This window comes from Chamaea fasciata, unplaced genomic scaffold (assembly GCF_029207755.1).
Source record: "Chamaea fasciata isolate MVZ Bird 193981 ecotype frontalis unplaced genomic scaffold, bChaFas1.0.hap1 SCAF_1, whole genome shotgun sequence".
Lineage (NCBI taxonomy): Eukaryota > Metazoa > Chordata > Aves > Passeriformes > Sylviidae > Chamaea > Chamaea fasciata.
The window spans coordinates 46,112,567-46,139,737 of NW_027094086.1; the positions used below are offsets into that span (position 1 = coordinate 46,112,567).

The window sequence follows — 27,171 nt, forward strand, 5'->3', positions numbered from 1 at the left end:
CATCCCTAATTAGCCCAGGCACTAGTGGCCAAACTTGAATTCAGTAGCCAAAATCTTGTCCCTCCCTATTTGGGATCTGACAAACTCATTTGAAGCAATGGGTTAACAAAATGAATCTACAATTTCCTTTGAAATACATTGCCTGCTCCAAAAATGGTTAAAAATTCTTCCAGATACTTTGATCCATTTAGCTTTACAAACAAAGCTCCTATAATTCTGCCTCTACACTTTAGATATGACTGACATTCTTAAGTACTTAAACTCCACTACTTTCTGATTAAATAAAACTAGTTCTTAGAGAGTATTATGGAACTTTTTAGTGTAAGCTAAGACCAATATATCTTGCTGGACAAAAGAAAAGCTTAAAAATTTGGGAACTCCAATGAAAATAGAAGAACTAAGATGATTAAATGCTCTGTCTGGAGTTGTGCAAAACAGTCCAAGGGTAACTGCTGAAAATACAGTGAAATAGTAGGAGATTTTGGTAAAGTATTGAGAAAGTCATGTCTAGCTAGTCTTAAGGAAAAGAAAAACGTGGTACAGAAAATGTAAACCATAGAAAGAATGTATTTCCCTTCACTCTACCACCAGTGTGCCAGAAAGACCAAAGGTCAGCTGTTAAGAAGAACACTGTGTTCACTAACTCTAATTTAATTATCTACATAAGCAGCCATGTTTGCAAATGGCCAAGGACCAAGCAGCTCCCCTGGAAACCGTATCGGGTGCAAGCCTGTTTAAATATACATCAGACTTAAATACCTATACAACCATTTTTGAGTGCAGAGACCTTCTGATAATCAGAACAAAAAAGTTCAGAAGAAATCTGGGTATGAATTTCTTGAAGTATCTCTTTGTGATTCTTTGACTCTTCCAAACATATTGCCGAAGAGGTCGCAAAAATGGCTTGTGTAGGATTTGGATGGTGATTTTTTGATTAAGAAATTATGTGAGGCAAAGAAGTCAGTAATTTAGAGACTTGTCCAGAAAACCAATTCAGCTTATCAGCTCCGTTCTCAGAGGCAATTTTATCTGGGAAATCCCAGGAGTTCCAACCACCAATGTTCAGAATAAAATCTTAATCATATTTTAAAATTACAGGGAATGCTTCTTCCTAAAATTACAAAACTGTGGCTCGCCACCTGATTTCCAAGTATTTACAGACCAGTAATTCAAAGTTTCAAAGTTGTCTGCCAAAGACTAATTTTATACTTCTCAGTTCCAGCATATGGAAGAGGAAATGCCAACCAAGTATTGCGAGGCTTTGAGATTTGGCAACCCTGTTATCAAGATGCTACTGTCAAGGCCAAATCCATAGGAACAGCCTTGAAAGAAAGACACTATTATCTTGCACCAGCTCCTCAAACTATCTATCCCCCCAAGAAACTCCCAATTGGAATAGGATGCTGTTTGGAAAGAGATTAAATTGTTCACAGCTGCTTGGGAATTAACAAACTTCCTCCTCTTTATGGTGGAACTCGGCATATTTCTGCGCCAGGTGGAGGATACCGTGTGAGGTTCTTGTAGGACCTGGAGTTGGCACAAAGAACAACGTTTTCAAGTCTGCACATATATCTGAGTTACCAGGGCTCAATAATAATTTTCTGGCAGATTAGTCCTGCCCTACAGCAGGTTTCTGTGATCACTAAAGCCAGAATGAAAGCAATGGGTCTGGATTTCACACTTTATATCCTTCCACACTGAAGCTTTGATTTTAAACACTGCTTTATTTTTTTTTCTTTTGACACTGATCAGCTAGAACGAGTGTGACAATCCACAGGTAAACAGCATAGTAAACTGAAGGAACAGGTCTGTAACAGACGAAGGGATACACTCATAACTTGAAGGAAATTATTCAGAATAACTTGATAAACCTTTGCCAAGATTGCTAATGGAAAGATCAAGCACTGCAAATTGCAAATGTGACCTTGTTTTGTCCAAGGCAAAGGAAGAGCTTGTAATTTTTCTCTTGCTTGTTTTAATAATGCTCATTTCTACTAAAAGCAGGGTCTTTACTAGCAAATAACTACGTGCTTGTAGTTGTATAATTCAGTTCATGAATGTGCAAAGTCTTGGCTCTAGGATTTTTTTTAGATTATTTTAATTTATTTGATGATACCTTTTGTTCTGTAAAAAGAAATTTAGTTTTAACCTTGATCTTCAAATAAGAAAACTTTGATTCAAGCCCACCTTATCCTTTCATGGATAGAAAAACCAAGGCTATTCAAAGCACAGTACAATTCAGCAATGGACAAAAAAAGCTTTGCAGTTAAGCATTCTCAACAGTTGCAGGAGTGGTTTTGGGTTTTTTTTTTTAATGCCAGACTCTTACAAAACAATGTTGTTTACCAGATGCTAGAAGGTATTTTTCATCTGTTTTATTACCTGATGCTGAAAAAAGAGAGGTACATCCAATACATCTACTAAACTTTAACAATTTTTTTTAATATTTTCTCTGAATCATTTCAGGTTTTCTACTTTTCCAGGCTTTACTATCTATAACTTAAAATGCAGCAAAATGCAGGTGCAAACTGCAAAGAGGCCTGAAAGGTCCTTTATGGCCTCTGGCTTTAAAGCTCAAAGAAAAGTCCTGACAGTATCCTGAGGCTTTCCCCCCAGTTTCACCTGAAGAAAGATATGGTGGGAACATGTAGTTCGTGCAAGTGGTTTTCAATAAAGGATTTCCCTTATTTTTTAATATTCTGCCACATGTTCTACCATTTTTTTCTTGGTATGAATTAAATCACGCTGATAAAGGAGGTGATGGGGTCTGGCAGTAAACATTGCTGTACTTTTTTTATCCCAGTACTCCTCTTTCATATGACCTATGAATTTATTCCCTTCTACTTGAATGCTGTTTTACAAGTTAGCGTAACTTAAAATTCAACAGCAATGGAAAGGTGGGTCTGGGTGACAGCCTGAGCAGGGCTCTGACACTGTTTAACAGTATTTTTGCACCCTCTGTGGGCTCCCTTTGAACTCACACAGTTCTAAAGTTGCTTAAATTGGGTTTGTGTCAACCCAGCTGAGATAACTCAATTGAGAAAAGAAAATCCAAGAAGACAGACCATTGGTACTGGGGTTTTTGCTACATAAATACCTGAAAGGGAATTTCCAAATTCATGATGACACAGACATAATACTGGTGGAAAAGGGGAGTAATCAGTTTATTTCACTCACTAAATCAAAACAAAAGTATATTGACAGTGAATTCACGGTATAAAGAGGCTTTAAAGCCACTAGTTGACAGTCCAAAGATCCCCTTTTCCATGCTGGGCTGTAGGCCAGCTGTTGTCCTGTCCCTTGAGGACCCCATGCTCTGAGAAAAGCCTGGAATGAATAAGTTGCATGGGGTATAAAGCTCTACCTCTGGCCCTCTGTGGGAATCAGTGCTCAGCACATCTCATGGCAACATAGAAACTTTGGGTCATGCAATGGGGATGGTGAAAGGAACCAAGATAAAATCCATATGGTACAGAAACAAGTTGGAAAGTGCACTTCTTTAAAGTCTCATGATGTTTGGATTTGGGGTTTTTATTCTTTTTTTTTTCCTTTTTTCTTAAATGAATGTTTAAGGAGTTTTCTTAGCTGGACCTTGTTATCATATAACCAGTTACCCCTCCCTGCATTTATAGACCTCATCCAGCCCAGTGTGATTTCCAGCCTGAACTTAGAGTTCAAAATAAACTTTTACTGGAAGATTATGATCAGAAAATAGGATTTCAAGAACTCCATATCCAATACAGCATAAAGTTATGCCCTATTACATAGTACTTAAGACACTGTATAAAGTGAAAACTTGTACTTAGACCTACAACACCTATAAACTTTGTGGTTTCACAGGGATCTCTCTTTTTGAAGCTCCCTTTCTGAAGTTACTGGCTTGGTCCTTCTAGATTTCCCTCACCTTCATGTAGAATGTATGGACTCAGTTGAGAAGGAATAAAAACTAACCAGTTATCAGCCTGGATAGAAAGAGCTCTTTCTCCCTCCACGGAGAGCAAACATTGTGCCACTAACACACCAGGTTGCTTGGTGCCAGTAGTTCATAGAAATGATCAGACAACCACTAGAGCAGCTTTAACCAGGTGCCACTGTGCCACACAGACCGGCCAATTTGTTTCAACTGTCCTCAACACCAGAGAGGCAAAGACAAACACAAACTGAAATACAGCTAAATAAAAGCATTAATATATCTCCTGGCAACTTACCTCCAGCACATTTTAAAAGACCCTTAAAACCTTTATGCACCACAATGCAATTTATTACCTGCCTCTCTCCAGTCTGTCTGACAGCATAGCTCTTCTATATTTTTGGAAGCAAAAATGCTCCGGCTGCTTGACACCGAAAATAAAGGTGATTTGCGAAGTCGTGTCTTTAATTTGCCAAGCACTGAATGAATGTCTGCTTTCTTACAAAGATGATGACTCGGGTTTTCTCTGGTTTATTTTGAAAACAAAGCAATTGGGAAACAAATCGTGGTCTCAGCAGCAGAAATACTGCTTTTGTAAAAGGATTTTAAAAAAACCCAAACAACAACAATAGCAGAAAAAAAAACAAACAAAAACCCAAAACAAACAAACAAAAAAAAACAGTGAGTGAGTAACGGCAAATACCTGAGGGGGGGAAAAAAAGGAGGGGCATACTGGGAAAATAGGCTTTCAGTTTGCACCGGGGAGCTTCAAAAGGGGGCTGCCTACACGTTTCACAAGGTTTAGGTGGTAGCTGGTGCTTTGATATGTGCAACTACTACAATCGAAGAGGTGAAATAGTTTCTGTATTTAAAAATCCATTAAGAACAGCTGCAACTTAGTGCTGATGGATACATCCTCACTTTAGTAAATCAACATCTCCTTTGCTGAGTTATATGAGGCTGTTTCATTGACACACAGATGGAAGATGCTAAAAAAAAAATTAAAATAAAGGAGATTTAAAATCTGTTATAGCACACTACATGTCAGCATTAGCTGTCCCTAGTATGAAGAAGTATTGAAACAACTAGAAATATCATATACAAAAAAAAAAAAAAAAAAAAAAAAAGGTAAAATAAAAACAGAATTAGCATTTGAAATGACAGTTCTGAAATGCTAAGAAAGCTTATCTCAAAACTGCATGTTTCTGGGTGGGAGAAGGATTTCTAGGACATACTTTTTCCCTAAGTGAAATTTTCCAACAGTCCCAAGTGTTATTTGCCTTCTAGTTCTGTAGTGTCAATATGGATTTCTCATACCAATTTCCACATAGCCTGCCTCTACAGTGAAAACATCTTGTGTTTAGAAAATGTATTAAGACATTTAAAGAAAATGTTTATTGTGTTTACACTAACAGCAAAAGTGTACGTGGGGAAAAAAGTTATTTTCTTTAAAAAATGCCAGGTGGCCAGCATTAGGGTTAATGCACAAGCTTGCTTTAAGCAGTGTTTTTTAAATAAACTTTTCTATATGCCTAGACAGGATCCCAAGAAGCACACGGACCCAGTGCTTTTTCTTTACTTCTTGGCTTTTGAGGGTATTCGAGTTTAGTTCCTCGTGAAGCCTCATGATGAAACACCTCCCAAGACTCACCAAAGCATGAAGGTTTAGGTGGCTATAAATGAAATAACCACTTACAGGGGCTACGGGAGAAGTAGATTGTGTTAGTCTGAAGGACAGCTAGGCTGTGGAAAGCTTTAGCACAATAGCCGATTGTCAAAGAACACAGTTCTAGCAAGCTCTCTGCTTGCCAGGAGCGAGGCCAGGGGCAAGAGTAAAAAAAGAAGTGAAGAAAGACCCGAAACTATTTGCTAATGTGGTAACAAGCACTACCTTTATTGTAAACCAACTGACTCGTGGAGAAGGTTATTTTGGTTTTTAAACTGGCATGTTCATTCTGTGGCATACGAACTGATCGCCAAATACACATAAGGATAATCCTTAGTGAGGCCAGTCTATTATTAGTGTTCTGTGGGTATCACATCTTCTTTACGGACAGCAGTAATAAAATGTATTCTCCAAGTGCGGACAGGACCTATTTGAGAATCAGCCTCAAACCTTGAGTCCCAGGGGAGAATGCAGAATGCTGTCTATGCCTGCACAGAGCTCTCAGCAGGATAAACATCTGATCAGTGACGTGGAGGGTGGAGTGGATGTAAGTTTAATGTTATATGCCAGCTCACATTAGACAACCTTGTGCAACTCTGTCAGTTTTAGAATGCAGTTCGATTACCTTATCTAACTGGAGAGCTTGGACAATAGGATTTAAATTTCTGGAATACAACTGACTAGGCTAAATGCTATTTTTAGGAACATAGACAGGTAAGTTACCATACGTGTATATGATTAACTTACCTATATGCATATAGGTTATACAGGTATATAACTTACGCATGTGTCTTCCCAGTTATGGGCACCTGCAGCACTCTGAACACCTCCCTTGCTACTCTCTGAATTCCCTCTGGCTGCAGAGGTGCTTCCAGTTGATGTGTATAATACGGATGCTCCGTATACATTTTTCCCCTCCAACCTCACTGCAAGTTCTTTATGTCCTTTATACTTACTATTCGTATACTGGGCTGCATATTCATCTGCAAGTCTGTCAACATAGTTCACCTCCTGTAATCAGAAAACGGTGATTAAATGAACATCCAAGTACAGAAGCTGTCAACCTGGTGTTCATCTTTTTTAAAGTTAAAAAAATATTCAATTACCTTTTGCACTCATATGGCTCTGAAAAGGTCTTTTTAAAAAAGTGTTTCACGATCTTAAGACAGAATCAAAGGTCAGTGCCGATCATGTAATTTTTAGCATTTACGGGAACAATAAAGAAAAATAATCTCTGTAAAAAACGTTTATGCTGCAAGCCCTGCAGTTCTCTGTCTTCTAGGGTGGGTTGTAATAGCTCCTAAAAGGAGCTTGTCTGGGGCATTTAGCTTTTAACCACAACAAGGTATTGTTTCTTTTAGCTATCTGTTTCAGCACCTGGTCCATCTCATGGGAAGGTCTTTGAGACTTTGTTTCAGGATTAGGTTACAGATAAAGTACGACAAAGGGAAAAAAACCCTCCTTATTTATATCCTTTTACGTGCATACGAGAGAAGAAAAAAAAAAAAAAAAGCAGAATTTATTTATCTGCCATCGACCTAAGAGGGAACATAATCCGCTCTCAAACTACAGAGTGAGCACAACTTCTGTAGTGCGTGCACAACTTTGACCTCCGAGTAATTACTCCAGGCTTACATCAATATAACAGCGCCGAGTTTCTCTTCAATTATTTCCCGGGAGTGGCAAGCTCTCTTCCCGCAGTGCTTATTTATTTCGAATTGGCCTAATTTGCTCAACAATTTGCACATCCCTTCTTTGGCATCCCACGTTTCCCCGGACGGCGAGGGCTGGAGCTGTCCGGGCCGCTCCGTCCGTGGCCGTCGCTCTCTGCCCCAGGGGAGCGGCCACGGGGGTCGGCACCGGCGGGCACCGAGCCCCCCCAAAAGGGAACCACCAAGGCTGGGGCCCGGCGCTGAGCAATTTTTACGGATGAGTAAGCAGCAAATGTGGTAACTCAGGCCAACAGCTCAGCAATTAGGGCTATAATTTCAGGTGTAGCCAGCAGTCGTAATGAATATTTATTTCATCGTACCGAATAAAAGAAATGGCCCGACTAAATAGCACGGGGAGTTCTGTGGGGTGGTTTGGTTTGGAGAGTCAGGGTGCTACCAGCGGGGACCCCCTCGTCCCCTCCCGTTCCCAGTGGGACAGGCTCCCTCTCCCCGCGGTGTGCGGCCGTAGGCTGATGCCCGTGTTCCTGCCCGAGCCTAGCCCGGCCCAGGACCCTTCCCAGGCAGGAAGGGTAAGGACGGCAGTGTGCAGCCAGCCGCCTTCCCGAGGCAGAGCCGGGCGGGGGACGGAGAGCCCCGCGGGCGCGCACGGGGCGGGGGGCGCGGGCCGGCGGGGGCAGGGCTGAGCCGGGGCTCTGCTCCCCCCGCCCGCGCTGCGCCGCTCCGGGCCTCCCCTCCGCCGAAACACCCGCAAAGTGCCCTTATTGCGTCCGGCGGCTCCGCGCCCCGGCGCGCTTGCGGGAGTCCCCTCGGGTTTTGCTCCGTCGCTGAAGAGGGTAGCAGAGGAAGAACGTGGGCGCGATGGGAGGCAGCGGCGGCACGGGGGGGCCGGGGGCCCTGCGGCAGCCCTAAGGTCTGCAGCCCCAGCGAGCAAGAGGGCGGCCCGGAGCGCCAGTCAGTCCCCGAGTCCTTATTGCACCCTCTCCGCTGCCAACCTCGCCGGGGCTCCCGCAAGCCGAGCGAGCGCCGCGGCTACCGACTGGCTGTTCCCGGGCGGACTGCAAGCCGCACGGATGCAATGCCCCGAGCGTCCGTCTCCTCCCGAGCCCCTCGACCGAAATCCGGGCGCCCGATTAAAGGTGCGATGTCGCGGCAGTACGGCAGGCGGGGAACGGGGCCGGGTCCTCCGCCCGCTCCCCAGCAGCATCCTATCGAGGTCTGAGCCGTGCTGCGGACAAGCACAGCCTGAGTCTTTTGTGTGTGTGTTTGAATTTTGTTTGGTTTTTTCTTTTCTTTTCTTTTCTTCGCTTTGCGTTTTTGGTTTGTTTATTTTTTGTTTGGTTTTTTTTTTTTTTTTTTTTTGGTTTGGTTTTTTTTTTCGGTCTGTGTTTAAGTTACTGTGGAATGAGGAGGTGCGAAGCGTCGTAGCAGCTCGGTGGCGGTCCGTCCCTACCGAAAGAGCCGCTCCGCACGCGGAGTGCTCTTTTTCGGGGATGGGGAGGTGGGACGGGCGCCGGGGGAACCTCCGGGCCGGGGCGCACCTGCCCGGCGGTTCCCCCCCGCGCCCGGCGCCCATCAGCGTTGCTCGACGGGACGGACCCGAGGTGAGCGGCGGTAAGTACCGCTCCCTTCCCCGCGGTACCCCCTCAGCGCGACTCAGCCTCCTCCCCATCCATCCCAACCTCTCCCGCCCCTTCCCCGCCGCCGCCAGTGGGAGCGCGGCCCCTTTAAGAGCCCGGCTTTGCCTCCCGGTAGCTGAAGGTCATTAAAACACAAAAGCGCTCCAGCGCTGCGGTCCAATATAGCGCATGCGCCCTGCCCGAGGACTGGCAGGGAGACGGCAATATGGCGAGAATGCCTGGCAGCGGCGGCGGCGGCGGAGAGTGGAGCGGCGGCGGCGGAGGGGGCGGCGGACGCGGCGGAGGCGGCGGGAACAATGCGGGGGACCGGCCGTCCGGCCGCGGCGTCGCCCCCCGCCCGCACCGCTACTGCAGCGCCGGCGAGGAGGAGGAGGGCGAGGAGGAGGATGAGATCCAGGAGGTGCAGATAACGGGGGACGAGGAGGAGGAGGACGGAGCCGATGGGGGGCTGCTGCTGGACGAGGAGGAGGAAGAGGAGATGGGTCTGGAGTGGGACGGCGAGGAGGAGACGGAGCCGCTGCCGCCCGCCCCGGGCCGTACGCCGGGCGGCGGCAGCAGCGGCGTCGGGGCTGCCCCGGGGGGCGCCGCGGCGGCTGCCCCGGGGGGCGGCGGTGGCGGCGGCCCCGGGGGGGCGGCGGAGGACGCGGAGCTGGAGGCGGCCCTGCTGCTGCAGCGGCCGGAGCGGGCGCGGCTGAGCGAGAACACGCGGCTGGCCACCCGTTACGCCGTGCGCATCTTCCGCGAGTACCTGAGCGAGAAGGCGCAGAGCCCCGACTTCGAGACCATGGACAAGGGGGCGCTCTGCCGGGTCCTGCGCTCCTTCTACGCCGAGGCGCGCTCCAAGAGCGGACAGCTCTACTCCAAGTCCTCCCTCATCAGCATCCGCAGCTCCCTCAACCGCTACCTCAATGAGCCGCCCTACTGCCGCACCCTCGACCTCACCAAGGACCCCGAGCTCCGCGCCGCCAACCTCACCCTGGCCGCTGTCATCCGCAAGCTGGAGGAGCAGGGCGCCGGGCCGGTGGTGCAGAAGCAGGCCATCACCCGCGCCGACCTCCGCAAGCTCTACACGTGCAGTGTGTTCAGCACCCAGAGCCCCTTCGGGCTCCTCAACAAGGTCTGGTTTGAGACCTGCATGTACTTCTGCACCCGGGGCCGGGAGAACCAGCGGGAGCTGGAGGAGGACTCCTTTGGGCTGGCCGTGGATGAGGACGGACGCAAGTTCGTCTACTTCAAGGCGCTGGGGCCCTACCACAAGTCGCGCTCGTCCTCCTGGAGCAAGAAGCGGGCGGAGAGCAGTGACGAGGAGAACCTGCCTCGCATGTATGAGACTGGCACAGAGTTCTGCCCCTACGCCAGCTTTGTCAAGTACCTCTCCAAGCGCAACCCCCTCTGCAAGGCCTTCTTCCAGCGCCCGCGGGACCACTGCAGCGAGGGTGACATCACCTGGTACGAGAACAAGGCCATCGGGAAGAACCTCCTGGGTACCCGCATGCAGATGCTCTCCAAGGCAGCCAAGCTCTCCAAGACCTACACCAACCACTGCATTGGTGCCGTCTCCATTGCCACCCTCAACAGTATCGCTGGCATTGGCACCAAGCTGGGAGGACTGCAGCCACCCCACCACCACCACCCCCCTCCCCACCACCACCTCCTCCACCACCCCGCTGGCGGGGGCTGCTACACCCCTGCTGCCCTCAATGGTGGGCCTCGGCCGCGGCCACCCGCTGCCAACCCCTATGTGCTGCCCAAAGACGGTGACGCTGCGCCAGTGAAAGCGGAAGCGGCCGCGGTGGCCCCGGCCAAGCGGGCGCTCTACGAGGCAGTGTTCCCAGCAGGGGCTGCGGCCGGCGGCGACGCATGTGGGCCCTCTGCCTCCCCCAAAAGACTCTGCCGCCGCCCCGCTGAGCCCCTGGATGCCGCTGCGCCCGCCGTGGTGGTGGTCTCAGTGAAACATGACCCCTTGCCTCACCTCCTCCCCGAAGCAAACGGGCACAGAAGCACCACCTCACCCACAGTAGTTTCACCTGCTATTGTTTCCCCCACACAGGTAACCGGAAAAAGAGAAAGGAGAAAAAAAAAAAAAAAAGTGGCAACCCCTCACCCTGCCCCACATAGTCTCCACTGCCCCCCTCTTTTCTTCCCCCAAGGCTGGGCACTGAGGCACACTGCCAGCATTGGGGTGGCTCTTGGGGTCACTCTCACTTTTCAGGCACCCAAAGAGCCCGGACGCGTGTTACCCAACTTACTTTTCCCCCCCAGTCTCTTCATGCCCCGCCACTGGTCCAGTGGCCACTCACTGTGTGCCTGGGTGTTGGACTTGAATGGTGCCTGTGTGCTGCCATGCTCCCCCTCGGCAGCAGCACCGACAGCTCAGCCCTGTGGGCTCCCCCTTTTCTCCTTTTTATTTCTTTTCTGCGTCTTTTATTTCTCTTTTTGCAGTAGATGTGACTTATGAAAGTTGGGCCAGAATAGTAGATAGGGGCATCAGGTATCATTAGTGTGTGTGGTGTTCTTGATGTGCTAATGAACTATTTGAATAACCTCAAATGCAGGAAACAGCCGGGAGAATACTCAATTACACACTAGTAATGAGGGTGTAATTTTAAACTTCAGAAGTTAACAAGAGGGTTAATACGGCAATTGCATTCATCTTATATTTGTTTATTTAAAATAGCTCTGTTTCCTGGCAGTGATCCTTTTTTTTTTTTTTTTTTAAGGCAAATTGGCTTTAGTTGCATTAGTTACCATGGTGGCGAAATATACAGTAAGAGCACAATTAAACGGGTTTAGGTGCATCTTAGCTGTGGAATGAGCCCAAATTCATTAGATGTGTTTCGTTAAGGTAAAAACGGTGTTGTCGAAAACGCTGTCGAGCTGTGCCTTAATGCGTGCCTTGTGGAGCCCCCTGTGCTGTGTGCCAGCACGTGCTGCTGCCTGCTCCCCATCCCCTCCAAAAGTACTTTCCTCTCGGGTGTTTGAGCGCCGGAGCTAAATTACTTCGATTAAAGACTCACTGCGCCTCTGCAATTGGCTTGAAGTTTGGAAGCCATTCTAACTAAATCTGTAACGCGTATGCAGTTACGCTGTGCCCCATAAAGTACCGCGTTTCAGGCAAGAACTTTACTGCTGGCTGCCCTACATGATTACAAAACCCCTCTGACATTCTTGTGTCAAGTAATAACAGGGATCGCAGCCGTCAGCCAGAGAGCGCGGCGCTGGGCAAGCACAGGTATATGACATGCCTGAGCTGTTTCCCGAGTGGAAATACCAGTTCTGGACAGACTGACCCTTTCAAAGAGTTTGTCAACTAATCAACCAGCCTGAAGGCTAATCGGGGTTGGGAGGGGGAGGGCAGGGCTCCCAGTGAATGCCTGCATAAGCATCTATGTTCTTTAAGATACCTGTGACCTCTCCTTTCTTTCAAGGGAGGCTTTTTTTTGGATCTCTTCGGTGGAGTACTGTAGCTTGATCTCCTGCTGTGTGTATCTGGTGTCTCTGAATGGCTTAGAGGCTTGATTATGTGCAGATAATGTTTTTTGTTCTAGCTCATTATTACAGGTAGAAGCTAATGCTCCTCGCTGTATTTAACCCTCGATTCCTCTTCCCCTTGCTTTTAATGATCTTGAAAGTAATTTTGAAACTTCGGGCGTAGTTTAGCTTTTTAGGAGGAGCGCCGCACGTGCGTCTGGGAAGCGGGAGAGGGAAGTGGGCAGAGCAGTCAGTGCTCACGCAGTGTGTGTGTCTTTAACCTGTTAAATGAAGTGTCTTGGTGCTTTCAGTTGTCAGGTGCTTTCAGGTAGAGAACTCGATCTCTACCCTGGCCAACAAATCCCTTCACACTTGCATAAAGCTTAGGCGAGGAGAAATCCAGCTGCTGTAGTGTTTGTTGCAAAGCTGGGCTTCCTACGGGAAGCGTTCGGAGCTGTAATTCTCATTAACAGCAGGCTGTGGGGAGAAAGGGAGAAATAGCTAAAATAAAACACAGGCATCTGCTGTTTTCCTAAGTGTATCAAGAAAGAAAATGAGCAATCAGCAAGGGTACTAGAACTAGACAGTGTCAGGTTTTTTCAGTAATTATATGGAAATGTGCACCTCCATTCACAATTTCATGAGTTAAACAAGGTTCCCAGTTACTTTTTTAGCTGAATCTCACCTTTGCTACAAACCTCATTAATTCAAATCTTTAAGAGAAAAAACGTCTCTCTTTTTTATTTTTTTCCCCCTTTTTCATCACCAATTTTTCTTGTGTCAGTTTTAACTTATGCACTTCTGGGATGTGACAAAATGAAAAAATACTGGCTGTGGAATGGATTTCCTTGGGAGAATGTTAATGCTAAACTTTTTCTCTCTAGCTACCTTTTATGATACTTACACTAATCGAGGTCCAGGGCATTTCCTGGGGAAATTAATGGCTGGCTGAGGTTAATGGCCCAAGGCATTGCCTCAAGCCGTTGGCTCTCCCAGCCGGTCATTAATCCCCAGGAAATGCCCTGGCCCTCAATCGTTATTGCTTAATTATAAACAAAGAGTTTCTAGGCCTTTCTACTGAGTATATCTCATCAAGTACCATGACACTAAATTCCACTGTTGACAAATATTACTGGTTCCTTGAAAACACGAAGGTCATAAGTTTGTGGTTTATTGGTTGTCTTTGTAGTTAGTCTTCCAGGGGACAGATTCTGCTGAACTCACGGATTTGTGCAATACGCTGGTGAAAAGGAGGTGGCAAAATGTGTGTGTTTCTTAGCATCTTTACACTGTGCATTTTGGTTTTTTTTTTAAACAGCATTAAGCAAAGTGTGGGAAATGAAAGTAATAAAACAGGGTGTCTTCAATTTGTGTTGACTGTCTGAGCAAGAATGTTAGTTGTGTGGTTTTGTGTTGTAGCTCCCATTTTTCGTTTAGCCCCGAATTGTCTTTTCAACACTGAGTTTGTAGGAGCCTCTTCCAGAGCTCAGGAAAGGTACATTAAATGTTTGTCTTGATCCAACTATTGCTTTGGGTTTTAGCCTTAAGAGCAGCATTCATAGTGTATTTTAAGCATACAGCGCTGCCATCATGGCACAACTTTCTTTTCAATCCTTATTTGCTCTGAAGTGTAGCAATTTTCCTGCCACTGACAGCAGTACTTCAGTTCAAGCTGATGACAGAGATGTAATTTGGCTGCTGTTCATCTCCCATGTTGTTGAAAGATGAACAATAGCTAAAGCTTAAACTTTTGATGCTACAATGTGGTGGTAGCTTTTGGGTTTTATTGATATGGTACATGCTGAACTTACTACAGTAATGATACCCAAAAATAGGTGTAGGAAATAGTTTGGCCTCTGCCATGGGGAGGAGAGTTGCCTGTCACTTGCAAATGCTTTGGTTACATTTGTTCTGTAACTCGGTTGGGTTTCTCTGGGCTGCTTGTGAAGAATTTATTAGCTATTAAGATATCTACCAGAAGCCTGGTCATTGAAACCTGAGCTATGTGCATTTGTCATAGCTGTTTTGGGGAATCCTGAAATGCTTTTTTTTTTTTTTCTTCTGCTTTAAATTCAGAATTGCCCCTTTTTGCTGTCTTTTGACCTGGCATATGTCTTTTCATTGCCTTACATTCTCTTTGAAGGGCTTACTTTGACCCGAACCAGAAATCTCGTTCTGGCTGCAGGTTTTGCAGAAGAAGGCAGAACAATAGCACGTGAGGAATATGAGTAGGCAGTAGGCACAACCGGGAACAAGACCCTTTTTGGTCTTGGATTTTGGAGGAGGCGGATATGAATCTGTCTGCTTGATCTTTGATCTGGGAACATCCTGCATGTTCCTTAAATGGCCACAAAAAAGGCTTGTGTTTTGTCCAAGTATCTCTAGTACTCTGACCAGAATCGTTGCAAGGTGCTTGCCCAGTAAGCAGGGCAGGAGAACTCATCAGGTAGCTTCAGGGAAGGATGCTTAGGATAGTGGTGTAAAGATGCTAGGCTTTATTTCTACCAGGGTAATAGATGGAGCAACATCCCTATCTTAAGGGCTTGAAGTACAGTAGCTATTAAGACTGATGACTGCTAAATGCCTTGTTAGTTCTTGTGACAGTGCTACTGTTGATCAGGTTTCAGAGGTTAGTGCTGGCTGCCCTACTCCGTAGTTAGTGCTCTTCTCTTTGTTTACTGCATTATCTCAGGTTGCAAGAAAATCCACAGTTTGCTAGTTTGTTTTTTCTAGGAGAAGCATTGAGGTTAAAATCCTAGAAGGTAATGGTTAAAGGAACTTTAATCTATGGTTTAAGATACTGTATCTACCTTAGAGGCTACTGTTTGTTCCTTCGTTACATTTCGGGTTTTTTAATGAGGAAAATTTTTTATCTTCTGCTAAATCACAGATGTGAAAAGTAGAACTGTAGAAGGGACTATTGTACCTGATTGTCATCAAACTTGCTCTGAAATCCTTGGAGGGCAAGGGGATAAGGTAGTAGTGGTGTCAGGTATGGTCCCCCTAGCTTTCTAATCAATCTCCATAGTGAAATGCAGGAATCCTGGCTGTTGCTCCTTTGGGTGGAAGCCAGTGTTGTTTGTAATTGAGTGCTTCAAAAGATTGTTGAAGAGAGATAGGGTTTTTCTTTTTAAGAAAGTAGATATCCCAGGCTACATTCCTTAAAATGAACGTGAAGCTTGGTAGGCACTTGTGAGTGTTTCTCAAGATGAGTACAAGACAAGCAGAATGAAGATTAGTCTTAGTGATCCCATATACCGCTTTGGGAGCAGTACATGCACTGAAAGCAATGAAGGGAACTGGTTTTTCTTTCCTAGACTGAGTTAAGTTCATGTTGGATCAGCTGTTAGGGAGGGAGGTGATTTAAGGTGACTTGGGACAGTATTTCAGAGCAGATTCAAGAATGGTGTTTTGATATTGATATTTGACTGTGCATTTAGAATGGCGGCTGTGGAGCTGAAGGTCCAGTACTGTCTTTGTAGGTCCTCTTGGTTGCACTGGCGTGGTATGTTGGAGATATTAAATTGTGTAACTATTTCAGCTGGTGATTTATACTATCACTTAATTTTTCAAAATATTTTTCCTTTTTAGAAGTTAGACTCATTTTATTTAGCTGCATCACATGAGCTACTTGGAGAACTTGTTTTGTCCAGCCTTCAGCAATGGCAAGGAATGCAAGAGGTGACCAGTTCCTTGTAGCTCAAATGATAATGACCTTTGTAATATAATCAGGAGAAAAAAGCAACATCACTGAAGTGCTGCTGTATTTTGACACTCTTTTACATCCTATAGAATCTGAAATGACTGTGTTGGTACTCTATGCACATCAAAGGTAAAACGCACAAGCTTAAAGGCAGCAGAGAGCTGATTTTTTTTTTTTTTTTTAAATAAAAAGTATTCTGTGATTATCCTGTAAAAGATTTCCCATTGCCCACTGCTCTGTTTCTAGAGAGCAAGAGATCAGAAACTGTGCAGTCTAATTGGTGAGTCTGTATGACAGGGAGCTGCCTTATTTCATGTATGGTGTAGAAATAAATGAGTGCTTAAACCCTTTGAAACACACCACTACTGCAAAAGCCATAGGCTGTAATTAAATTGAATGTGGGGTTGTATTGTCTTGTGCCCTTGGCTATAAACTTGATAACAGGCCATGGTACCCCCACTATTGTGTTCGAAGCTGGAACCTAATTAGAGATGTTGTAGATTTTCAGTCACTTTCGAAGCCCTTCTGTTCATCTTTTTCCCTGTGTCCTTTCTTATTATTTTGCTTTTCTGTTTCTGAAGCAACAAATGCACCCTTCTTTTCAGAAGGAAATTGTTAAGGGCATGTAGCCAAATATGTATGTGCAAGATAATTTTTTTATCATACTTTGGATTCAAGGGACAAGTGTTGGTAACTGCATTTTATCTGATGTGGAAGAGATTTATTAGTGTTGAGACAGTAAAAATATATAATCATGTTTCCAGGGAACACTTTCAGACTCTTCCAGGCATTAGAATGGGCAATAAGGAAGGGATTGGAACTTCTTGTAATACCTTGATCTAAAAGTAACATTGGAAGATGTACAATTAAATTCTGTTCTCGTTGTTTTTTGGGGATTATCAACAAGGAAAAATTACTTTTCTGGGCCTTTAGAAATCTGCATGCTTTGCACTCTGCCAGTTTTAGTTGATCTGAAAACCTTCAAACTTGCTAAGGACTTAATCCCTGATGAGAACAAGTACCTTTGATGTGTTCTTAATGCAACTTTTAGTTTCAAAAATAATCAAAATTGTAGTGCACAAATGTATTATAAGCATTTCCAATAAATTCTTAATTAATTGAGAAACTTAGCTACTGTATGCATCTGTACACTTCTGTAGCTAGGACAAATCATTTTAATGAAATGGAAATTGAATGACATTTTAAAGCCCCATTCACTTTACCAATGTATGGACTTTTTTTTTTTTTTCTTTCCCCCCCCACTTTTTTTCACTGTATGTTTAGGACACATCTGCTCCATATAGCACAGTTCTGAGCTAGCACCTCCTTGGGACTTCTGACTTGCTTCAAATCCTAGCCTGAGTGTTCTGATGTGATTTGCAGAGTTCTTGGTACTTAAAATAGGTCATGTAGTCTGGATATAATGCACTGTTGTGTGACTTCTGGAAAGAGGTCGTCACTTCTCTTCAAACAGTGTCACTAGCTAGACACAGGAGATCAGGACTGATTGGAGATGTTTTGGTGGTGGGGGTAGGTCGTGGTGGGAGGGAGGTTGGTTGGTAGATGTTGTTCAGGTAACACAGGCTGGAGCACTTGTCTGTGTAAAAGGAAGAGAGCAGAAAGCTACAGGAGGCAAGGTGTGAAGCTGAATTTTGGCTTTCTTTTCCAAAGAAGTTTTGGCTTTCCTTTTCAGAAAAGTCCTGTGGAGGTGCTGGGGGGATTTCTGAGCTGAACTTATCTCTACCACAGTGCTTCACTTCCCACTGTCCTCCAGAAAGTGCCCAGGGATCAGATCTGATGATGCTGTTGTTTATTTTAGGTTGATTTTTGATATCAGGAGTGAGAGGAAGAGGAGCCTGTGTAGTTGAGACTCTTGTTCTTGGTAGCTCTAATGAGGGAGCCACAGCTCTCAGGCTCCTCTGCAAATTGGCACCTGCGTACTCTGTTACTACTTCAGTGTCAGCCTGTCAGAAATGTAATGCATAAATGAACAACTTCCCTAAAACACCTTTATTTTAAGCTTTGTGTGTGTGTGTGTCCACTTGTGTTTATTCAAAATTAAAGATCGTTGGAAAAGTTTCAAGAGTGATTTCTCAACACCCTTCAGCTGAAGCCTGAGCTTTTACTCACCACAGCGATACTTCTAGCTGCTTCTTTTGCTGCTGTTGATTTTTCTCTGTATGGTTCTAGGAGGCGTCAAAAGCGGCAGAGAGAGGCTGGTCTGCAGTAAGGGTGGCATACTGTGTCTGATGCCTTGGCTTTGGGTCAGTCAAGTCCGGTGTAGTCGTACTGAGCTCTTACTCTGAGGCAGGGTGACTGGATAGGGAGCTTGTCCTCACCTCAGCTTGCTGGTGAAAGCTCTTGTTTCATGGGTGAGGCGTCTGCAGTGCACAGGAAGGGACAGCATTGAAACTCTTGGGGTCAGCAGCACCAGTGGTTAATTACTGAGCATCCTCTGGCTGCAAGCTCCCCTGGAGAAGGAGCAGCAGAAGCATGTGGTGTGTCTGGCCAGTGTGTGGGGTAGGAGCGTGGGTGTGTGGGTTTAGCATGAAAGAGAAGGGGAAATCCGCTTGCCTTGCCCTCCTCACTTCATTTCTGCTTGGGTTGGCTTAAGACTCTTTTTGACCTTTTGCCTGAAATGTGGGGAAGAGGAGAGGCAAGGAAGGTGGACTTAAATAGCTTCCTTCCTTAACAAGGGCTGGCTGTTTCACCTGTGACATGCCTGATAAATTCCTTCCCTTGTTTTGGAATTGCCCCATTCATCTGAAGTGCTGTAATTAACCCAGCTAGTTTCTGCCAAATTGGGAGGACTTAGCTGAGAGTTGGGTTGACAAGTTGGAAAGTGTAAATGGGAGCACAGATGTCCTAACAGAATCCTATGGCTGTAGCACAAACTGTTTGAAATTCAGATAAAGAGGGTGCCTGCTTCAACTGATTGCCTTTTTGAGGGGTTTCACTGTGTTTCCAATGATTTTATAACTAGCAGCACTGGCTAGTCACAAAAAAAACTTGTGTGCTATTCTTCCGTATGTCAGATATGACAGTGATACTGGCTGTTTGTGGCTTTTTGTAGGCTTTTATCAAGTTGATCAGTACTAGTTTCCGTCTTGGGTTTAGAAGATGTTGTGTTTTTCTTGTCATCATACAGTAGTTTCTGGAAACTCTCTCTAGACTGGTTGCAAGACCAGGTTCACATTTTGTTCAAGTTTTTAAAATGCTTTTTAAGGGATGGAGGAAATAATTAAATGCTCTAAGCTTGTGCGATTTGGCTAATCAGCAGTTCAGAAAGAGTTGTTGAGCTTTTCAGTTTATTTTCTTTTGTCTCTTAATTTAGTAATGCTGAAGTATGTATCTTGCTGATTATCTCTTTGACAATACAGTTTCTCGGAAAAAAAACCCACTTTCTCTGATCAGTGACTGACAGACTTGGGAGTGGAGAAGTAATTGTTCTTTGAGGAAGAACAGATAAGGCAAAGCTATGCGATCCATGAAACCATGTGAAGAAAACTTAAGTTCTCTAGAACTGTCAGATTCTGGTAAGAATATGACTTTTTTGCCAGCACTAACACTTGAAAAAGTTACATTCCTTAGCAGGGATGGCAATGCAAAATTTCTCAGCCTTTGAATCTGCTTTTTTCCCCTCCAAGTACCGTTTGAAAATAAAATAGGCAGAAACGTCGTTTCAGTGTCAGCCTCAAACTGCTGCAAAATCGGCTTTCTGAAGCTGCTGCCAATCCAAAGCAGTATGTGTAACACAGTCACAGTTTGATTTTTGAAAAGCAGAAACAACTTTTATGTCCTTTCAGAATTTTGTTTTGCTTTCCTTTTGGGGTATTTGACACACTTCCAAAGCAACCTTATTACTGGTTTTATCTCTAAGAAGTCTTTGTAAGTTACCTTTTCTGGGAGACTTTCAGTGTTTTACTTCTGAGATGCACTTGAATACAATTTTTTGTTGTTGTTTCCACTGAAAGTACTCCAGATACAGGCTCTTCTGTTCAGGTTTAGGCATGGAACGCATCAAAAGTAAAGAATTTAAAAAAAAAAAAAAGCTAAAGAAAATGAGGTTTATTCTATGTAGGAAGTACAAATGTGTCAAAATGGGCATGGCATGTAGAATGTACAATGACTCAATACTAAATATAGTATTAGTTGAGTTGCTAATCCGTTGTATTGATGTATGGAAGTAGCACTACACTACTCTGTAACTGGTTAAATTATCCCCATGGTACAGAGGAGGATGATTCAACACTTCAGAGTTTACTGTGGTAATTCATTAAGAAAAGATCTCTCCTCCTTGTGCTAAAGTAGAATTTTAACCACTCCATTTTTCTCAGTACAGTATATTCACTTCCACACTGTCTGTGGATGTAACTGGGATCATGAACGTAATAGTAGGCTAGATTTGCAGTACAGGATAATGATATGGCAGTAACTGTGATTGTCATGTAAAACATTCAGAAGCATTGTGTATGTTGTTTTAATTGCTGAGAGATACAAAGGCATCAGGTCAAATCTGTATCTTTCCAGGAAGAATATATAATAGATGAGGTTTTTTGGGGGGGAGGTTTTTTTGGTAGTTTTTTGTTTTGTTTTGTTTTGTTTTGTTTTTAAATGTAGATTTCACAAGCCCATGTCCAAATTTTTGCTAAAACAGCAAAACACACTCCTCCTCCTGCTTGGTAACTCAGCTGCCTATTCTAACTTATTAAGGCATTTTTATTTCTGTAAAGTTCTGGACTGATTTGACTGGACACTTCTTTTGCTACAGGGTTATGATCTTACCAGTGTTAGTTGTGATGAAGCGCTCTGGTGTCGTGGTGTTCTGGCATTGTTCTGCCAGCAGCAGGACTGCCAGAGCTACCCAGCTCCCCTAACCCTCACAGCAGCTGCCCCTTGCTTGGCACAGGGGGATGGCAGTGCCCTCCCTGGCCCCATCCCTCCTGCAGGGAGCTGGTTCAGGCTCCAGCCGCAGGAGCACTGCCACTGGAGCAGCGGCCCTGCAGCCCTGCCTGTGGCTCAGGGTTCTGCGGGTCTCAGGCTCTCCTCCCAGAAAGGGGAACTAATGCTATAAGGAAAAATCAAAATATCTTCCCCCTCCACCCCAATCTTTGTAAAATCAAAATGCTCCAAAAAAGCCCCACCTTGAAAAGCTTTAATTGTCTTTAACATTAATTATAGTGGTCTGAAATAGCTGTTACTTACTTTATCTGAAGGGACTAGATTTTTAGGGGATGGGAGCAGATGTGAGCTTTCCAGCCTATCTAGAAAGGGTTAAATAACTGAGCTAGCAGGATTTTGAAGGCAGAGGATGATTACTCTGTGAGAGGAAAGAGATGGAAGTAATAAGTTGAAATGGAAAATTAAGAAGGAGAGGAAAAGCGGGGTGAGAATACCTTACCAACTATCTTGTTGCAGCATATCAGTTCAGGAACTAGATAAATTTCTGTATACCAGTGTGCTTCTGCTGGATTAGTTAAATGGATTCAGGAAGCAAAAAATAATGTCTCTGTTTGGAGAGGGTCTAACACTGGAGGAAGAAATTAGGGGGGGAAAAATCCTTCTTTCCTAATGTTAAATAGCAAACATTGTAGGTGTACTGAAACAAAATCTGATCAAGGAAAAGATAAACCCAGAGGGATGGCAAAGGACTATGCATTTTTTTTCTTTAAAGTAGAAAAACTAGACGAAAATGTACAAGAACAGTTAAGGGGCAGGGAGGGAAGTCTGGGTTTTCTTTGACTTTAGAGTGAGTTTAAAAAAAAGCGAGTGGGACTTAATTTAAGTGCATGGTATTATTTCCTCTTAGGGGAACTAAAATCTAAAGGGTTTTCCCCTTAACCTTCAAAAATGTGAAATTTAAAGCAGTGGTTTCCTGTAGAGTTTTGTGTTGGAGTAGCATTGGTTCTTGGGTATGTATTCTGAAAGAAATCTGCTGTCAGCAGGGTGGTAAAATGGCCTGTAAGCATTGTGTTTGGTTTTATGCCTAATGGACAATAAAGTAGTTTCCTCAAGCTACTTGAAGTACTCCTTGTAAACTAAAGTGTCCGGATCAATTTCTCATTCACATCTTATTAAAGCTCACTGAGGAAGTTGGGAAAACATGTTTTTGATCAGAGTCCTGTAGAAGCTAGTCATACACTCTCTTAATCCTTAAGCTACTTCATAAAATTCCTGAGAAGAACCCCGGTGGGCTCCTGCTTTCAAAGACAGCTTCATCCCACCTGGATGCCAGAGAGAGCAGCTCCACTGTATGGTGGGAGGGCACAAAGGAAGTGTTCGGGGTCGAGGGGAGACAGTTGGAGTGTCTTGAGTGTCTTGTTCTTCCCATGTTTATCTGACTCATAGTTTCCTAGTGGAATACTAGGATTGTTGAATTATTTGCATGAATGGCTGTCTGCATCCAAAATGACTTGTGCATGCTAGTCTATTCTGTGTATGTTAGTGCCTGAATTTCTCTTGTGTAGTTAGTTCATGTTACATGACAACCTTAAATGCCTTGGTGGTGTGCTTAATCAAAACACTTTTTTTTTTTTTTTTTTTTTCCCCCTAAGGAAACACATGGTGTCACAGCTCTGAGAAGTCAGGAATTTCTTGTTGGTAGGTAGATGGCTGGGTGCTGGCTTTCAGCAACCCACTCTTGAGAAGAAGTTAAGCTGCTGTCATACTGTTCTCCACTTTTTTCAGAAATCTATTTTAAACTTTTATGATCTATCAAGTTTCTGCCTATACATCTGCATAAGTAGGAGGCTCAAATCAATATTTACAGGGTCTGCTTTCATGCTTTATATATGCAGCTATACCAAAAAACATGGTTATGCATTTTATAAGAAACTTTTTCAAGGGGAAGTGTTCATCTGATTAGCAATATCTGCTTTTTTAACAATGGTAGGAGGATGCTTTGAGCACGGTTGTATAAGGAATGTGCTTTGGAGCTGTCAAATATGCTGGCCTTTGTTGTGAATTGAAAATTGTGTTGAACACAATTAGAGAAAAGTGGCCACCGCAACACTGAGCCTCTCTGGAGCAGCAAGTGTGCTGCCTGCGTGCCAGTGGGACAGTGACACAAAAGTAAGTTTTATTTCAAGACATAGGAGATGACAGTGTTGGAGATGCTGTACCAGGTAATGGAAGACTGTAAGCAGGATACAAGGTACATGGCAGAGATGTTATTCTGGCTGCACTAGTGAAGGAGTCAAAAAGAAGGAGGTGGGGGAAAAGGTCCCCATCTGTAAAAATGGAAAGCACGTTAGCCATTCCTAAAGCCCATTTTTTGGTGACTTGTGGGAAAATTAGCTGTCCCAGTCTGGGTCTTAGTGGGCAAGTATCCTTGCAGTGGAGTCTACTGAGCTCATGCTGGCTGTCCCTGCTGTTGGCAGCCTGGGTGGTGAAGTGCTGCTCTTGCCCCAGAGGTGAGCTCCTGACCAGCAGGACAGGGTGACAGCTGCAAGAGAAAGCTCGCTCTACCAGTGGCGCGCTTGCTGCCTGGATGGTCTGCTAGGCTGTTGATGTGATGTTGTCTCAAAGCAGCAGACTCCTGTACCAATTTCAGTGGAAAAACAAGACTAATGGCCAAATTTCTACCCTGTCTTTCACTAATCGTGAAAAATAGCAGTTTGCTGCTCCATCCTCCTGGCTTCACCATCTTTTTCATATAACTCACGAGTTTTACTTTTGGCTTCCTGTCTCTAGTAATTTCTTAATGAAGCAGACAATTGTATTTTATTTTATCCTGTGTGAGTTGCTTCTCATAATTTGTTCTTGTTTCCCTCCACTCTGTTTCCACTCCTGGCAAAAATTATTTCCAGTGAAGAAGGGCTGGATGTGTGTCATTCCAGTGCTATTGTAAATGACCCTACAGATTTGCTTGTATACTCCATTTTCTCACCTAGAATGCATGCAAGGAAGGTCATATGGGGCCTGTTCCCATCCTTCATCCCCACATCTGTGGCCAAGAGCGCATGTCTGTAGAGAGAACAGAAATGGACAGGTAGGTGATGCTTTTCATGTGGATGTTATAAAGATGTTTGCCACTTCTCCCTCTGAGGTGCGACATGTCAGGAGCACATTAATCATTAAAAAGCAGAAATTAGTAGAGTCACATTGGGCCTGTGGGATGTATGGACCCCTTTACATTTTCCTCTCAAACTGTTTTGATGGGAACGTTGATTACAGACAAGGTAAACTTGTTTGTACTTCATTCATTAATAACAAACTATAAACTGCCCTGCCTCCCCTCCCCACAGGCAAGGCACTTGAGGAGATGCCAGGCAATTAAAGTACTTAAGACAGTAATTACAGTCAAATATACAACAAAAATAAAATCACTGCACATGGGGTTTTTTTATGCTTGGTTTTGTTCTATGCTTTTATTAAACCGCAATTCTTGCCTCACGATTGAACAGGAATCTCTCAACTGGTAATACCAAAGTGTTTGACAAGCTTTCTTTGGTTCATCTGGGTATTTAGTAAACTCTTTGATGATCTTCTGAATCCCTACTGAATTCATCACAGCTCAGATTCCTGCTTTTTAGATGTATCTTGCTATATAAAGCTGGTGTACCTCTGAGCCTTAACACCAATTGGTAGGGAGGTGATACCAATGCTATCTTGAAACTCTTTCTTTCTTACTTTTCTTGCTGGTTTTCTTACTGTACAAGGAATAGCATCTCTAGTTATTGTGATGCTTTGGAGGGGAAGACTGAATTAGGCTGAGGTGTTCAGTTGGCTTCAGATATTTGAATTCAACCTGATGCGTTTTAAATTCCAGAAATTAGTGTCCACAAGTTTGATTTGTAAACCTGTTTACTGAGTTAGCATCCTGCAGTAGAAAATTGTTTGTATGTCCGCTCAGTACTTTTAAGTGAAATTCTAAGGGACTTCAATATTCCAGATAAAGTACACTTTAAAAAGACAGAAACTTAGCTGTAATGAGATCCAGCTGGTATGCATAAACCTTTCACATTGTGTTACATAGTTAAGCTGCTAAGTAATGTATGGGGAAAGGTTCTGCTGGCTTATTCTTTTGTACTGCAGTTTTGTGAGGCTGTTTAAATGCTGTCAGTATTTAATGGGGGAAATGCAGGATTAAAAGCCAACAGCTGATGACGTATGGTACAGAAATGTCATAGAGCAAATGTGTAGCAGTATCCTTTCAGTTAATATTAAATGACTGAAACTTCACAGTGTCCACCTACGTTAAAACAGCTCTCGTAAGAACAATTTCCAATTGATTGGTTTGATTAATATGACTATTTCAGAAGTAGGTGGTTTTATGCTGGGTGGCATCAGAGTGTAGATTCTCTCTGACTAATGTTTTGACTGGTCTTTTTATTCAGTAAAATCTACATCACTGTGGTATTCAAAAGCAGAGGACAGGCTCATGAGCTCACTGTAACTTAACAACCTGTTCTCCTTTTCACAAACTGTAATTACAGAAACATAAACTACATCTTCATTTACTTCAACGGTAAGAGCATGGGAGAAGAATGTGGGAAGGCATTCTTTGTGCCGCCATCAATTTACTTGCCTACCCTGCAGTTGTTTCATAAACATCCTAGAAAGCTCCTGAAAATACTGAATGTGGAATGTGCCAAAAGTGGTTAAAACGCAAAAGTTCGTCCTCCGACAGACAAGCCCTGGCAAATCTTAGCTTGATGTTACTGCCCTCGGCTGCCCTCCTCTTTTGTGGAAGGCTTTTCCTCCCTTGTGGAGTCAGCAAAAGCAACCGTGTGCCTGCACTTCAGCAGCTACAACAAATCTTGGTCAAGGGATTAGTATTTTTTGGGTGCTGTCATTGTCACAGGTAAACTGAGTTGCCACGTTTAGTCTGTGAACTGGAACAGAGGAGACTTGGGCATGTAGTCTGTTTGCCAGCTCTGCTGTGGGGGTGGTAGCCCTGGGAAGAGGAGTGGTTAAAAAAGAGTTGTCTGAAATTGCACAGCTATTTGCTGCATGATGATGTTGGAGCGCTCAGCTATCCTCATTTAAAGGGAATGGTCAGGGAGGTATCATAACATATTTAAAACTTAGGTAGCTGCTCTTATGAAGAGTATAATTTACAATAATTGCCACTTTTAATAATGAACTGATCTATTTGAGATGGCTCAATGCCCGCTAAACAGTTAAAATGACAACCTAATTTTAAGATGCTGTTATCAATGTAGGTATGTTGACCTCGAGCTGTTCAGAGGGATATTGTGGGGTGATTTTTCCATGACAAAGGTATATTACGCTTAGGCACCCTTCTACAAAAGGGAAGCTGAATTTCGAACTAGAAATAAATCTTCACTTTCTCAAGATTTATTCAATAAAAGGTGAAAGGAACATTCAGAACATGAGTGAATAATAAAAATCTTCTGGTTATGTGGGTTTGTAAGTTCTCGTAAATCAGTCAGCAAGTTCCCGGTCATGACAACCACGTCCCATACTCTGACATTGCAGCCACCGCAAAACTCAAGAGAGGGATGTAATCAACCCTTAGTAAAAGTGGCGAGCCAAACAAGCAGCATTAAAAAACCAAGGTGCTGTCTTGCAGATTTCTGGCTTAACTTTTTGCAGGCTGTCAGTTTGCCGACAGACTCTTCAAATCTTCCTCCCTTTCCTCTGTGGGTCTCCACCTTGCCTCTTTCTGCTTGATAAAGAAGCAAGCAAAAAGAGCGTATGGGACTTCGTGCAGGGAAAATGGGCTGAAGACCTTTAATAGCTTATACATAAGGATTTGACGTTGCTCAATGTTTTGTGATCCTTGTTTTTAAGGAAATGCTTGTGTCAAATATGGAAAAGAAATAGGTTAAAAGTGAAAGCAGTGATAATGCGTGCTCCTCTGTTTTTCTCACTGCTCTAGGGGCTGAGGTCACCCACTGCTGCTGGTGAAGCCAGCACGAGGAGTGGGGCTGCACTGCTGGGCATCAGCCCTGGCTCAGGATTTCCAGCAAGGTTGAGCTCTGGGCATACAGCATCATGTCACCCAAACGTCCTGGCTTAAAAAATGAGGATAAAGAAGCATTGCTGCTCAGCAGCCTTGGATCACTTGGCAGGGCTGTGCTTCTTGCCAGCTTCTCACTGTGTGCAGGACCTGTGAATAGCCAGTGGACCTGCTGAAGCTTTGG

The 27,171-nt window shown here is 44.2% G+C and overlaps 1 protein-coding gene across 5 annotated transcripts in view; it reads left to right on the plus strand.

The window, feature by feature from the left end:
• KCTD1 (potassium channel tetramerization domain containing 1) overlaps positions 1-27,171 on the plus strand; it is a 101,025-nt gene that overhangs the window by 24,471 nt on the left and 49,383 nt on the right. The window contains exon 1 of one of the 5 annotated variants that reach the window (XM_066182245.1): positions 8,032-8,385. The exons of 2 other annotated variants lie outside the window; for them this stretch is intronic. In XM_066182245.1, the coding sequence (XP_066038342.1) occupies positions 8,320-8,385 (66 nt within the window). In that variant the 5' untranslated portion in view covers positions 8,032-8,319. Of the gene's footprint in view, positions 1-8,031; positions 8,386-8,638; positions 8,861-9,041; positions 10,937-27,171 lie in introns of those variants that run through there. 2 more of the 5 variants (XM_066182234.1, XM_066182207.1) reach the window with 2 other exon arrangements.